This window comes from Triturus cristatus, chromosome 7 (genome assembly GCF_964204655.1).
Source record: "Triturus cristatus chromosome 7, aTriCri1.1, whole genome shotgun sequence".
NCBI classification, from domain to species: domain Eukaryota; kingdom Metazoa; phylum Chordata; class Amphibia; order Caudata; family Salamandridae; genus Triturus; species Triturus cristatus.
In genome coordinates, this window is record NC_140590.1 from 1,662,672,920 (window position 1) to 1,662,686,082 (window position 13,163).

The window sequence follows — 13,163 nt, forward strand, 5'->3', positions numbered from 1 at the left end:
ACCATTACCATACCTTCTACCTCACTGCAGTGCCCTGCCCCCTCTCATCGTTACCATACCTTATGCCTCACTGCAGTTTCCTGCCTCCTCTCACCGTTACCATACCTTCTGCCTCACTGCAGTTCCCTGCCCCCTCTCACCATTGGCATATCTTCTAATTCACTGCAATCCCCTGGCTACAATCACTGTTAGCATACCTTCTAACTCACTGCAGTGCCCTGCGTCCTCTCAATGTACCTACCTTCGAACTCACTGCAGTGTCCTGCCTCCTCTCACCATTACCATTCCTTCCAAGTCACTGCAGTGCCCTGCCTCCTATCACTGTTACCATAACGTCTAACTCACTGCAGTGCCCTGCCTCCTATCACTGTTACATACCTTCTAACTCACTGCAGTGCCCTGCCTCCTATCACTGCTACCATAACGTCTAACTCACTGCTTTGCACTACCTTCTCTCACTAACTCACCGCAATACCCTGCCTCCGCGCACTATACCTATCTTCTCCCTCACTGCAGTGACATGCCTCCCTCTCACTGTTACCATACCTTCTAACTCATTGCGATACCCTGCCTGCACTCTGTTACCATCCCTTCTAACTCACTGCAGTGCCCTGCCTCCACTCACCGTTACCATACCTTCTAACTCACTGCAGTGCCCTGCCTCTACTTACCGTTACCATACGTTCTAACTCACTGCAGTACCCTGCCTCTGTTACCATACCTTCTAACTCACTGCATTGCCCTGCCTCCTGTCACTGTTACCATACCTTCTAACACACTGCGGTGCCCTGCCTCCTGTCACTGTTACCATACCTTCTAACTCACTGCGGTGCCCTGCCTCCTGTCACTGTTACCATACCTTCTAACTCACTGCGGTGGCCTGCCTCCTGTCACTGTTACCATCCCTTCTAACTCACTGCAGTGCCCTGCCTCCACTCACCGTTACCATACCTTCTAACTCACTGCAGTGCCCTGCCTCCTGTCACTGTTACCATACCTTCTAACTCACTGCGGTGCCCTGCCTCCTGTCACTGTTACCATACCTTCTAACTCACTGCAGTGCCCTGCCTCCACTCACCGTTACCATACCTTCTAACTCCACTCACCGTTACCATACCTTCTAACTCACTGCAGTGCCCTGCCTCCTGTCACTGCTACCATACCTTCTAACTCACTGTGGTGCCCTGCCTCCTGTCACTGTTACCATACCTTCTAACTCACTGCGGTGCCCTGCCTCCTGTCACTGTTACCATCCCTTCTAACTCACTGCAGTGCCCTGCCTCCACTCACCGTTACCATACCTTCTGACTCCACTCACCGTTACCATACCTTCTAACTCACTGCAGTACCCTGCCTCCTGTCACTGTTACCATACCTTCTAACTCACTGCGGTGCCCTGCCTCCTGTCACTGTTACCATACCTTCTAACTCACTGCAGTGCCCTGCCTCCTGTCACTGTTACCATACCTTCTAACTCACTGCAGTGCCCTGCCTCCTCTCACTGTTACCATACCTTCTAACTCACTGCAGTGCCCTGCCACCTTTCACCGTTACCATACCTTCTAACTCACTGCAGTACCCTGCCTCCTGTCACTGTTACCATACCTTCTAACTCACTGCAGTGCCCTGCCACCTTTCACCGTTACCATACCTTCTAACTCACTGCAGTGTCCTGCCACCTGTCACTGTTACCATACCTTCTAACTCACTGCAGTGCCCTGCCACCTTTCACCGTTACCATACCTTCTAACTCACTGCAGTGTCCTGCCACCTGTCACTGTTACCATACCTTCTAACTCACTGCAGTGTCCTGCCACCTGTCACTGTTACCATACCTTCTAACTCACTGCAGTGCCCTGCCACCTTTCACCGTTACCATACCTTCTAACTCACTGCAGTACCCTGCCTCCTGTCACTGTTACCATACCTTCTAACTCACTGCAGTGCCCTGACACCTTTCACCGTTACCATACCTTCTAACTCACTGCAGTGTCCTGCCACCTGTCACTGTTACCATACCTTCTAACTCACTGCAGTGTCCTGCCACCTGTCACTGTTACCATACCTTCTAACACACTGCGGTGTCCTGCCTCCTGTCACTGTTACCATACCTTCTAACTCACTGCAGTACCCTGCCTCCTGTCACTGTTACCATACCTTCTAACTCACTGCAGTGCCCTGCTCCCTCTCACCATTACCATACCTTCTAACTCACTGCAGTACCCTGCCTCCTGTCACTGTTACCATACCTTCTAACTCACTGCGGTGCCCTGCCTCCTGTCACTGTTACCATACCTTCTAACTCACTGCGGTGCCCTGCCTCCTGTCACTGTTACCATACCTTCTAACTCACTGCAGTGCCCTGCCTCCTGTCACTGTTACCATACCTTCTAACTCACTGCAGTGCCCTGCCACCTTTCACCGTTACCATACCTTCTAACTCACTGCAGTACCCTGCCTCCTGTCACTGTTACCATACCTTCTAACTCACTGCAGTGCCCTGCCACCTTTCACCGTTACCATACCTTCTAACTCACTGCAGTACCCTGCCTCCTGTCACTGTTACCATACCTTCTAACTCACTGCAGTGTCCTGCCACCTGTCACTGTTACCATACCTTCTAACACACTGCGGTGTCCTGCCTCCACTCACGGTTACCATACCTTCTAACTCACTGCAGTGCCCTGCCTCCTGTCACTGTTACCATACCTTCTAACTCACTGCAGTGCCCTGCCTCCTGTCACTGTTACCATACCTTCTAACTCACTGCAGTGCCCTGCCACCACTCACGGTTACCATACCTTCTAACTCACTGCAGTGCCCTGCCACCTCTCACCGTTACCATACCTTCTAACTCACTGCGGTGCCCTGCCTCCTGTCACGGTTACCATCCCTTCTAACTCACTGCAGTGCCCTGCCTTCACTCACCGTTACCATACCTTCTAACTCACTGCAGTGCCCTGCTCCCTCTCACCATTACCATACCTTCTAACTCACTGCAGTACCCTGCCTCCTGTCACTGTTACCATACCTTCTAACTCACTGCGGTGCCCTGCCTCCTGTCACTGTTACCATACCTTCTAACTCACTGCAGTGCCCTGCCTCCTGTCACTGTTACCATACCTTCTAACTCACTGCAGTGCCCTGCCTCCTGTCACTGTTACCATACCTTCTAACTCACTGCAGTGCCCTGCCACCTTTCACCGTTACCATACCTTCTAACTCACTGCAGTGTCCTGCCACCTGTCACTGTTACCATACCTTCTAACACACTGCGGTGTCCTGCCTCCTGTCACTGTTACCATACCTTCTAGCTCACTCCAGTGCCCTGCCTCAGGCACTGCCCCCGTTACTGTCGTCCTAACTGCTAACTCACTGCCAGTGCTGACCCACCTCCTCTCTCTATTACCCTATCTTCTAAGTCACTGCCAGGCCCGAACTCCTGTCCCAGTCACCCTAACCTCTAGTTATTTTTTGTCCAGGATTCCTCTTTTTTCAGTTGTTATAAAGCACAAACTTGGCCCAAAGGCGCTTTTTACATGAGCACCTGGTTACATTACACAAGGTCCGTTATTTTTAATTTTTAGGCACGGGGAGTTTGAGTGATTTGCCCAGAATCACAGGATATTTAACCCATATGCTTTTGCAGTCAATACTTGAGTTCTCAAAGCACCTTACCCTCTCTGTTCTGATGTCTAGTCCTCTGCATGTTATCCATAATATAAAGTAATATGTGTTATTTATCGCACCAGATAGATAACGTACCCTGTTATAATGTTATTTATATGGGGCAATAAATAGTGCGTCAACTTTTAATCCGGCTCTATGAATTCCCTGAGGGCCTGATTACGAGTTCCTCATAATTTTACTACCCATGTGTGAACTCCAGTCTACCCATGGGTTGCAATTACAAGTGTATAGGTATTTAACACATCCAATAATTATCAGATGGGTAAAATAACTCATTCTTCATTCAAATTCGGCAGGTCAAACCTGTCAAAATGAAACAGAGAAAAACATACGGGTCCATATTTACAAGGCAGTAACACAGCGCGGTGCCGCAAGCCATTTGGCTGTGCCGCGCTGCGTTACTTCTGAAGCAAAAGGATACGCCATATTTACAACTATATGACGTATCCTTGAGCTCTCCCCTGCGCTGGCGCATATTTGGATGCAATGCGCCAATGCGGGCACCCTTGCATCATGGTGCAAGGATGTCTGCGTTGTAGGGGTGATTGCTTTTGTGCAGGAAGGGACTCCTTCCTGCACTAAAACAATCACGAGAGGTGTTTTCCTCTTTCTATGTGTGCTGCAGAGAACGAGGAAAAAACGAGGCGAAACAAAAGTATTTCTCCTCGTTGCGCCTCTTTACGCCTCCCCTGGGGAGGCATAGGATTCTGATGCATTCTCAGATTTACGAAACGTTGTAAATCTGGGAATGCGGCAGAATCCATTGGTGTTTCGTGGGAACACCCATGGAACGCCCCTGTCATGTAAAGGGCAGCGTGAAAAGGGGCCGTATTTATAAGGACACGAAAAGCCTCGAAGGGTGGCTTCACGTGTCCTTGTAAATATGAAGCAGCGTACTGCACCGCCGGTGCGTCATAAAAAATGACAGACCAGCGGCATGAGGGGCTTGTAAGTAGGCCCCACGGTATTTACCGTATCATGCAGATTTTAGAGCGTCAAACACCAAAATCTGCATGTTGTTCCTAATAAACTCCTAACAGTTTTTATTTATCGCACCCGATAAATCACGTACCACCATTATTTATCTGGGGCAATAAATAACGCCTTATCTCGTAATGAGGGCCTTATTGTGCTTGGGCACATAAGCTATTAACGGACCCACTGCTTTAGAGAAGATACATATTTCCACATTAGCCCTGATATCAATGCACTCACCTGCATGTGGAAGGCAATCTCTCCCTCTCAAGTTCACTCTTTAACCCTTGATTTACTCCAAGAAAAAGAGGCAGAAAATCACACGATTATTATTTTTTTCTTTTTTAAGTAGCAAGTGTTTCCACAGCATTCGTGATACCATCAGCCAGTCCTGGCTTTACAACCAATACCAAGATGCATTCTGGGTCTTGTCGTTAGAACACTAAGAGTGGGCACACAATGTCAGAAAATGCAAAGAAAGTAACCCAAGACTGTTTAAGGTGCCAAACACATGACAAACAGCCACGTCGCAGATCTATTATAAAACTATACGGTGTGTACTAGTCCATTTCAATAACTAACTGGTTGTATCAGTTGGAGAATCAAAAGTGTACTTTATCGGTATGGACTCGACTGGAACCAAAAGCAGCCCCGCAGTGCAAGAGGCGGCCACTAGGAGCCCCCAGAACAGGCACAACATAGGAATGTACAGGAAGCAGCAAGAGTCACAGAACAATGTTCTATCTCACCCCAGAACAGGCACAGTACAGGCAGCAACTACGGGGATAGATTGGGCCGCACCATTGCAAACTTTCCTTCCTCATAGGGCAGGTACAGGAGTGCCGCAGTACTGCAAGCTTTCTGCCCTCACAGAACAGGTATAACTTGGGCAGCAGCCATTAGAAGCTCCCCCAGGTACAGGACAAGGCAAAATGGACAGCAGGAAAACAAGCTTCCTTCTTTAATATTAGGTAGCAGTGCAAGCTTCTCCTTGCCTCAGAACAGGTACTGCAGGGCAGCAGTACTGCAAGCTTTCTGACCTCACAGAATATGTATAACTTGGGCGCCGTCGCATCCACCCCAGCCTGGGTACCAGCCAATGACTACGCCACACACGGTGCTTAATAGTACATGTCATTATTCCTCAGTGTGTTACCGTCAAATCAGCATTATAAACCAAGATTTCAGTGCTTTCCGCTCTATTACCTACGTCACAGCTCTACGGAGTCCGCTAGGAACTAAAAGGGTTCTGTCATAAAAGCTTGTAAGACACTACAAGCAGCAACAATTAGAAACTTCCCACAGTCACAGGACAAAGCAAAATGTAAAGAAGGAAAACAAGCTTCCTTCTTTCACAGGAAGCAACAGCAATGCAAGCTTCACCTTGCTGCACAACAGGTACAGCAGGGCAGCAGTACTGCAAGGTTCCTAGCCTCGAAGAACAGGTGTAGCTTGGGCAGCAGTAATTAGAAACTTCCCCCGGTCACAGGACAAGGCAGAAAACAACCTTCCTTCCTTTATGTTCATCTTCTTGTCTCCCATTACACTATTTTTTCATTCTCTCCTCTCAATTATCTCTTGTTTCATTTTTATTTCTTTTTTTGCTCTCTTCCATTACTCTTCCCTCCCACATACTTTCTCTTATCTGCTTCATGCAGCTGCCCCTCTCTTGATCTCTCCCCTTAATTCACTTACACCTACTCTCTCTATATATTTCTCTCTCACTCATTTTCTTTTCTCTTTCCTTTCTTTCACCTTCCTCCCCTCTTACTTCCTCCTATATCCTCTGCTAACACAACATTTTTTACCAACCTTATGTAAGGGCACTTTTTCAATGCCATACTTCTAATCTAGCAATTGTGCCACATTAACTGTCAATGTGCAATATAACAGGAATATGACAAGAACCTTAGGCACCCACCTAGTATTCTCTTCCCTACAAATTTACCCTTTCTCACCCACATAAGCCCTGATTGCAAGTACCTTGGAGGCAAACTGCTGCTTATCACACCCGATACAATCTGATTCCCTGGGGTTTATAATTTATCGGGTTTGATAAACTGCACCTATTCCAAGTTTGTGGGGAATAACATGCATATTTTGGTGCTCACTACACCAAAACTGCACTTTAAATATTATACTCTTTTCCCTTGTTAATTCCAGCTGGGTTTTGCCTGCTGAAACTTAAGGAAGGATCCATTTTTTATTTCACCCGGTAACCCCTGTGTACGGTAAATTCCACACAACTCATAATCCCGACCCGGCGCAAGGATTTCTCAAGGGTCTGAAAATTCTGGACCCCTTACAATCAGTGTGACATGCTTCATTCTAAGGCCCTCCAGGTATCTGAGATGAACAGAGATAGAGGGATCTGTGTGTAGAGGATGGCCATGTGTCATTTCAACTTACCATGAAGAATCAAAACCCGTCCTCAAGGCGGCCTCAGGGAGTGGCAGATTCGGTTGCAACACTGTAGACATGAGGGATGCACATGCTTTTTCAGTGTTCAGTGACGTTCACTGAAATTACCAGTGAATTCTCTAAAATATAGTTTAATGTTCACTTCTGCTGAGAAGACCAAAACTTTTAAAGAGGGCTGAAACATGTTGACTTGGTTTCAAGACCCAAAGAATATGTATTCATAGCTCTCTATGTTTAATCCTGTGAAAGGGGCATGGCATGGATACATTTTCCTTTACTCATTCTCATAGATTTTTATCCCTGTCATAGTAAAGTGAATATACCTTGGCCCAGGTAAGTACACATAGATGTAGGTAGGAGGGAGACATGATAGTGTAATGCACGCCTACCTTTTCTTTTTTTTCTCTATCTGACAAACTACTGACAGCTATGGGGCACATGGGCATCCACATGAGCGTTTACAAAAAATGGTACTAGGTACAGAGACCTATGATGGCGCTTGCCGCACTCCGTGGTTGATGGCTTCAAGCCCCTTTCAATAGATGCAACTTGGGCTATGGTAAAACACTCCCCTGGCAAGGATTGGACTGTCATTTTTGGACTTCATGTTCCTCTTTCATGTTGATAAATAACAGTTCAATTTTTGAACAATTTTATTTTCAAATTTGTACTGATTAAAGCAAAGCTGCATTCCACGATGAGGCAATGTCAACCAGAGGCCACGCTGATGATGTGTGTGAAGCAAATCCTGAAATCAATGCATGGATGGATGTTTTCAAATGGGAATTTGAGCGTTTCATTGATATTTGATTCTTAAAATGATTTTGGATCATTTTGAAACTGTCAGACTTTATGTTGATCCTTTAGTTTTCTAGTGATGGAAGAGAGTTACTTAAGTTATGCTGCTATAAACCCATGAGTCTGGTGTCACTTGCAGCATCCTCGCCAGGATCAGCAACGCTACACGTATTCCTTTCAACATCTTCCGCCACACAGCTACGCATGCGCTCACACACTGACATGTACGCACGCAATATGAGCATGCACTTGGACATTCATTCACAAACACGTTCACTATTGCTTGCACATGCACTGCCATGCGTGTTGTTGAGTAATTTTAACATATCGTAATCGCAGGTTCTGGTTTTGTCTTCACAGTTGAAGAAAATGGAGATTTTCCAAAAAGGGAGTCCGATGAGTCAGAGTCTTCCGACAATGAGGTCAGGTATATTTTCTTCACTTTGTTGAAAATATGAGCCCCAATCCGAGCCCACTCACACCCATGAAGGTTGATCCCAAGCTTCCTATAGGCACCTTGTTCTTAGCCCACTGCTCCATGACATGGATACTGCCTTCCCTTGAGAGGATATGATGTAGACCTGGTGAACCAGACTCACAGAGAACACCACGCGTGGTTGGATTTCACTGTTTTTAAGGTTACCAGGAGATGTTTCACAGCCATCTCCTTTTATATTGACCACTAAGAGTTCCCTATTTGAGCTTCGATTCTCCAGAAGGTTCAGCGCTTGCTTCGTTGGCAGCCATCTTTGATCTCAGTCCAGTTCTACGAGATGGAGTCTTCCTTCCCTTCATGGAACACCCTCCGTGGGTGGATGACCCTGTTTTCTTAGGTTGTTGCATTCTCTAATTTCATGGTTAAAGCCAATAGAGTTCATGAGCCATAAATGACCATTCCAAGCCCGACCTGCCGTTCGGAAGAACCTATTGCTACATCGCCTATGTGCCATAGGCCTGTTCACCTTGATTGATTGGCTTAGATCACTCACTCCAGCTCGGGCACTAATCCCCAAACAATTTAGTTCCCAAACCTAATTGTGAGTTGTGTGGCAAGTGTACGCTCCACAGGTTTTGGGCAACACAATTTCCCACATTTAAAACCTGGCAGGATTCTTGTGGGTGAATAGCGCAACATTTCTGTTTGTGCAACTTGAAACAAGGGAGAAGTAGCGCAATTTCCATGTTACTCCCCATTCCGCGGTCTGAGTCTTAGAATGGTGTAGTAATTGTTTACATCCTAATTATCACTGCTCTTAGTATTGCATACTGTGGGTGTGCAGTTACTGCACCAAGTTTGCACCAGAGTTAGAAGAACATGTCTTTGTTGTACACAATCACAATGTGTGAGCTGAGATGTGTGCAACTTGTGCATCAGATCAGGTTTTTGTTAATTAAAAAAAAAAGTAAAGGACTCTCATTGTTGAGCACATTTTCTTTAACCCTGTGATGGCTTCTCATGACTTTGCCTTCTTTACAGATGAACAGTCAGTACAACACTGAAAGTAACTGTCAAACCCAAGCCGAAGAAGGGAAGTACTTCTGCGTGAAGGACAAGGTGCAGGGGACAGCTAAGAAAAGGAAAAGAGGGCATGATCCATGGACAAGAGGTAAGTGGCTTTGGTCTTCCAGGTACCACCGTAGGAAGAGGGCGACTGTCCGTCCCTCACCACACACCATTCTGCCACCACTGGCTTGCATCCCATCACCATCAGCTGCTCAGGCAGAAGGATGGTGTGGAAAGATAGCGCCATGAGGGCCCTTACAATTTACTGGTGCTAATTTCACTACGGTGCCTGCGAGGGAAGGATGTGTCAGCTCCCATGGAATAGGCGACAGTGAAAACAACTCGTCTGTGACACCTTCTCCATGGTACAAACAGTAGTAGGATAAAGTTGAAAACATCTGCTTAGAAACTTTTTTTTTTTTAGCTTGAAAGCATTTCATGAGAAAGCATTTAGTTTGGAAAAAAAGTTGGAAATTGGACTTAGACCATCAGGAAAACTCACTTTTGCCACTAATTGGCTGCAGCACTCAAAGAGGCTAAGATTGGAGGAAGAAAACTAAATTTGCCCAGTTGAGATCTGGTAAATCAAGGCAATGGCCAAAGTCAAAGTTACAGCCACGTTAGTAAAAGAAAAAGCAGCATTAACATCCTCTGTTTTTAAACACAATCTTTGACTAGGATACTGCTGGTAACTAAGTAGTGCCGAAACATGTCTACTGACTGAGTTATTGGAGAGTTATTTTGCTCCTCGCAGTTAGAAATATCACAGAGAGCAGCAGCAATGAAGGATCTGATCACATACAGAACAGGTACTCTAAAGGTAATACCAGTGCAAACCAAACTCTCCTCGCACAGAGGATAGGTACACATTGGGCAGCAACAATTACAACTTGACTCACATCTGGAACAAATATACCATCGGTAGGATCTGTGCAAGATTCACTGACATCTAGAAAAGTTACAGCATGGGCAGCAGTGTTTGGCAAGTGGAACAATGTCACTGTCTCTGCAATTGACCATTATGGAGGCCTTGAAGGTCCCATTGAGGGTGACTGCACCTATTTTGAAGGGATGGGGGTGTCCTGCAGAGTAGCACAGAGTGGCAGTTGAACGGCAACTTTATGCTTCCATGCTGAGTTCACACAACTGCATGCAGTAACCTAAACCGTTCTCTTGAGTAAGAGGCCTCTGTAACCCCTGGGGAATAACAAAGCATATAAATGATGCAGAAAGATTCATGAACAGAGATGAATTATCTTCAAACTTAGAGTCTATCGCAACTTCTATCCCTCAGTAAGCTTGCAACTACTTGTTTTGATTCGCTGTATCCATGGCACAGTGATGTCGTAGAGTTATACCACCCTTTGACACACACTTTTGGGCATAAACAAGTGAGCAGGGAGGGAAACATTACTTTGAAAAATAAATTATGTGAGGAGCTAAAAGAAATAGGCACACCATTCTTTCATCTTTTGGTAAGATAGCCTTGAACGTAATGCCAAGCAAAAGAACATGTACAAAGGCACTAATATAAGAAAAGACAAACATCTCAACAGTAAGGCAGCTAGTTGACGCTACAGTAAGGTAAAGATCAACCATTCGAAATGTAAAGTGGGGTGGTATAGCTCCTACTTTTCCTAAACATCTTCTAGAAAAACAACATGAAAAGAATATATTGTACTATAAAGCAATCCAGCAGTCATGGCAGTGAACACAGTTGCACAATCTGAGAAATAATGACATTGAAAGCAATGACCACGTGAGGATTATATTTGTCCAAGTCTATGTTGCCCTGAAGCGGCTGGTTCAATAACTCTGTAGCCGAAACACATCAACCCGACCGTGAGGCACTTTATGTGATGAAATTAATTAAAAACAGCTTCTGCCAGATATACAAAACTGGACATTCTGCAGAAAATAAACTTCCAACCATAGGCATATTTTTAATACATATAAAGGATACAGTGTAGGGTTATTTTTAAGCGGTCAGGGACTCTCATATTTTTTGTTTAAGCATATTTACAAAAAAAATGTTTTTGTTTATTAAATAATTGTAAACTAATTTGTAATAAAAATATATAATGAGATTAGAATTCTGGAAATCTGTTTTACCATTGTAATGGACTCCAGATAATGAAAATCATTGATCATAACCATTCTAGTACATAGAGGATGTGATTACTTCAAAGTTTTCAAATTTAAACATGATGATTGATCCTTATATTGGAAACTTTACACATTAATGTAACCCAGAGAGTTATGGCATGCGCTGGAGACGGTACTTTATATGGTTATTAGTGCAACCATTTTTATAACCCAACCACAGTCTTCGATGAAAACCCTATATTGTCAGAGGGCAGGCCTTGGAGCTGGGATGCCAGCAGCTATCATTACAGAAAGGGGACTAAAAGAAGAAATGATAGTAAGAGACCGGGATTTAGACTGTATCCATGTACTTAGGGTCAGAAATGTCTTTCTCTGTGAAAACCCTCTCTGTCTTTCCAAGCTTTAGCCATGTGGCTGGTTTCACTATGCAAAAGCTATTTTCACCAGCTAAGGTGTTGGTCCACCAGGGAATCTGGTAACTCATCTGTAGGCTTGACCCTATGGCGGGGGCCTGGTAAATTAAGGTATATTCAGTACTTTATGCTCAAGCACTGACCTGCACCCTTCTTTCTTTCTTTCAAAAGCGCACCGGAGATTCACCAAAGGACGAAAGAAAGGCAAGAATCTACAGTCGCAGCCAGCAACAGAGGAGATGGACAACAGCACATCATCTAGCAATTATGTATTTGGAGGCACATAGCTGTCCACCCTAAACTGCCCATAGGACAACCACTGGGCCAGTTAAAGACTTCAAATCAACAGGGGAACTTAGAACTGGAGTCTAACTCCACTCACCCATGCCAGGCAGGCAGAACAGGAACAGGCACGACTCCTAGGACTGGAATCGGGGAGTCACACACATGGTTTGGAACCTGCTAGAAGCTGAAAACCAAGACGGCTCCAGTTGACCGACGCGTTTCTGATACAGCCATGGTCTGACACCTCAATCAACCCTTGGTAGGTGCATGATAGCTGGCGAACTGTACCAGGAGTCAAGTTTATCCCACAATGTACTGATTCACATGCTTCAAGGAAGAAGACAAGCATTTATTTTATTTTCGTCAATAACAAGCGTACCTCACCCAGGAAGGCAAAAATATAGTGTGGATTGGGCCATCTGACACAAGTGACTTAAACTATCAAAAAGAACCTGAATGAACAGGTCAAAAGAGCCTAACCTGGGGGTGTGGGAAAAACAATATGTTTCCCCTAGTCACCTGAAGAAAAGAAAGGGCAAGACTGTGCCTTTCTTGAGTCCCCTCACTCACCAGGGTTTCCCCTTGGTGACATGCTTCATCATTGGGGTCCTCCCAGTCCTCTACGGACTGAGGCGTGCTGCAACTTGCGAAGTTACGTAGGAGCACTTAAAGCAAGTTCTATGTGTAGTGCAAGTGTTGTGAAGTGGAGTGGGATAAAGTGATTTAAAATAAACAACTAGTGGGCCAAATATACTTTATTCTTGCTCCTAGCTGAGTAATTAAAAACGGGGTAATATGCTAGAGGCCCTAACTGTAATGAGTAAGTGTGCCTAGCATACAGTCAACTAGTTTCGAGCTTCCCCTAGCTCTTCCTCAGGACCACACCGGGACCAGCCCAGTGTGAGAAACCACTCCTAGAAGACCTAAATAAGGTGACAAAAATTGTGAGTGAAACGCTGCAACTAATAAGC

The 13,163-nt window shown here is 45.4% G+C and overlaps 1 protein-coding gene across 2 annotated transcripts in view; it reads left to right on the top strand.

The window, feature by feature from the left end:
• Nucleotides 1–12,451, top strand: part of RBBP8NL (RBBP8 N-terminal like) — a 229,426-nt gene extending 216,975 nt beyond the window's left edge. For both annotated transcript variants that reach the window (XM_085619752.1, XM_085619753.1), the window contains exons 12-14: nucleotides 8,245–8,306; nucleotides 9,362–9,491; nucleotides 12,079–12,451. In XM_085619752.1, coding sequence (XP_085475878.1) covers nucleotides 8,245–8,306; nucleotides 9,362–9,491; nucleotides 12,079–12,194 — 308 coding nt within the window. In that variant the 3' untranslated portion in view covers nucleotides 12,195–12,451. The remainder of the gene's footprint in view (nucleotides 1–8,244; nucleotides 8,307–9,361; nucleotides 9,492–12,078) is intronic.
• Nucleotides 12,452–13,163: the final 712 nt, after the last annotated feature.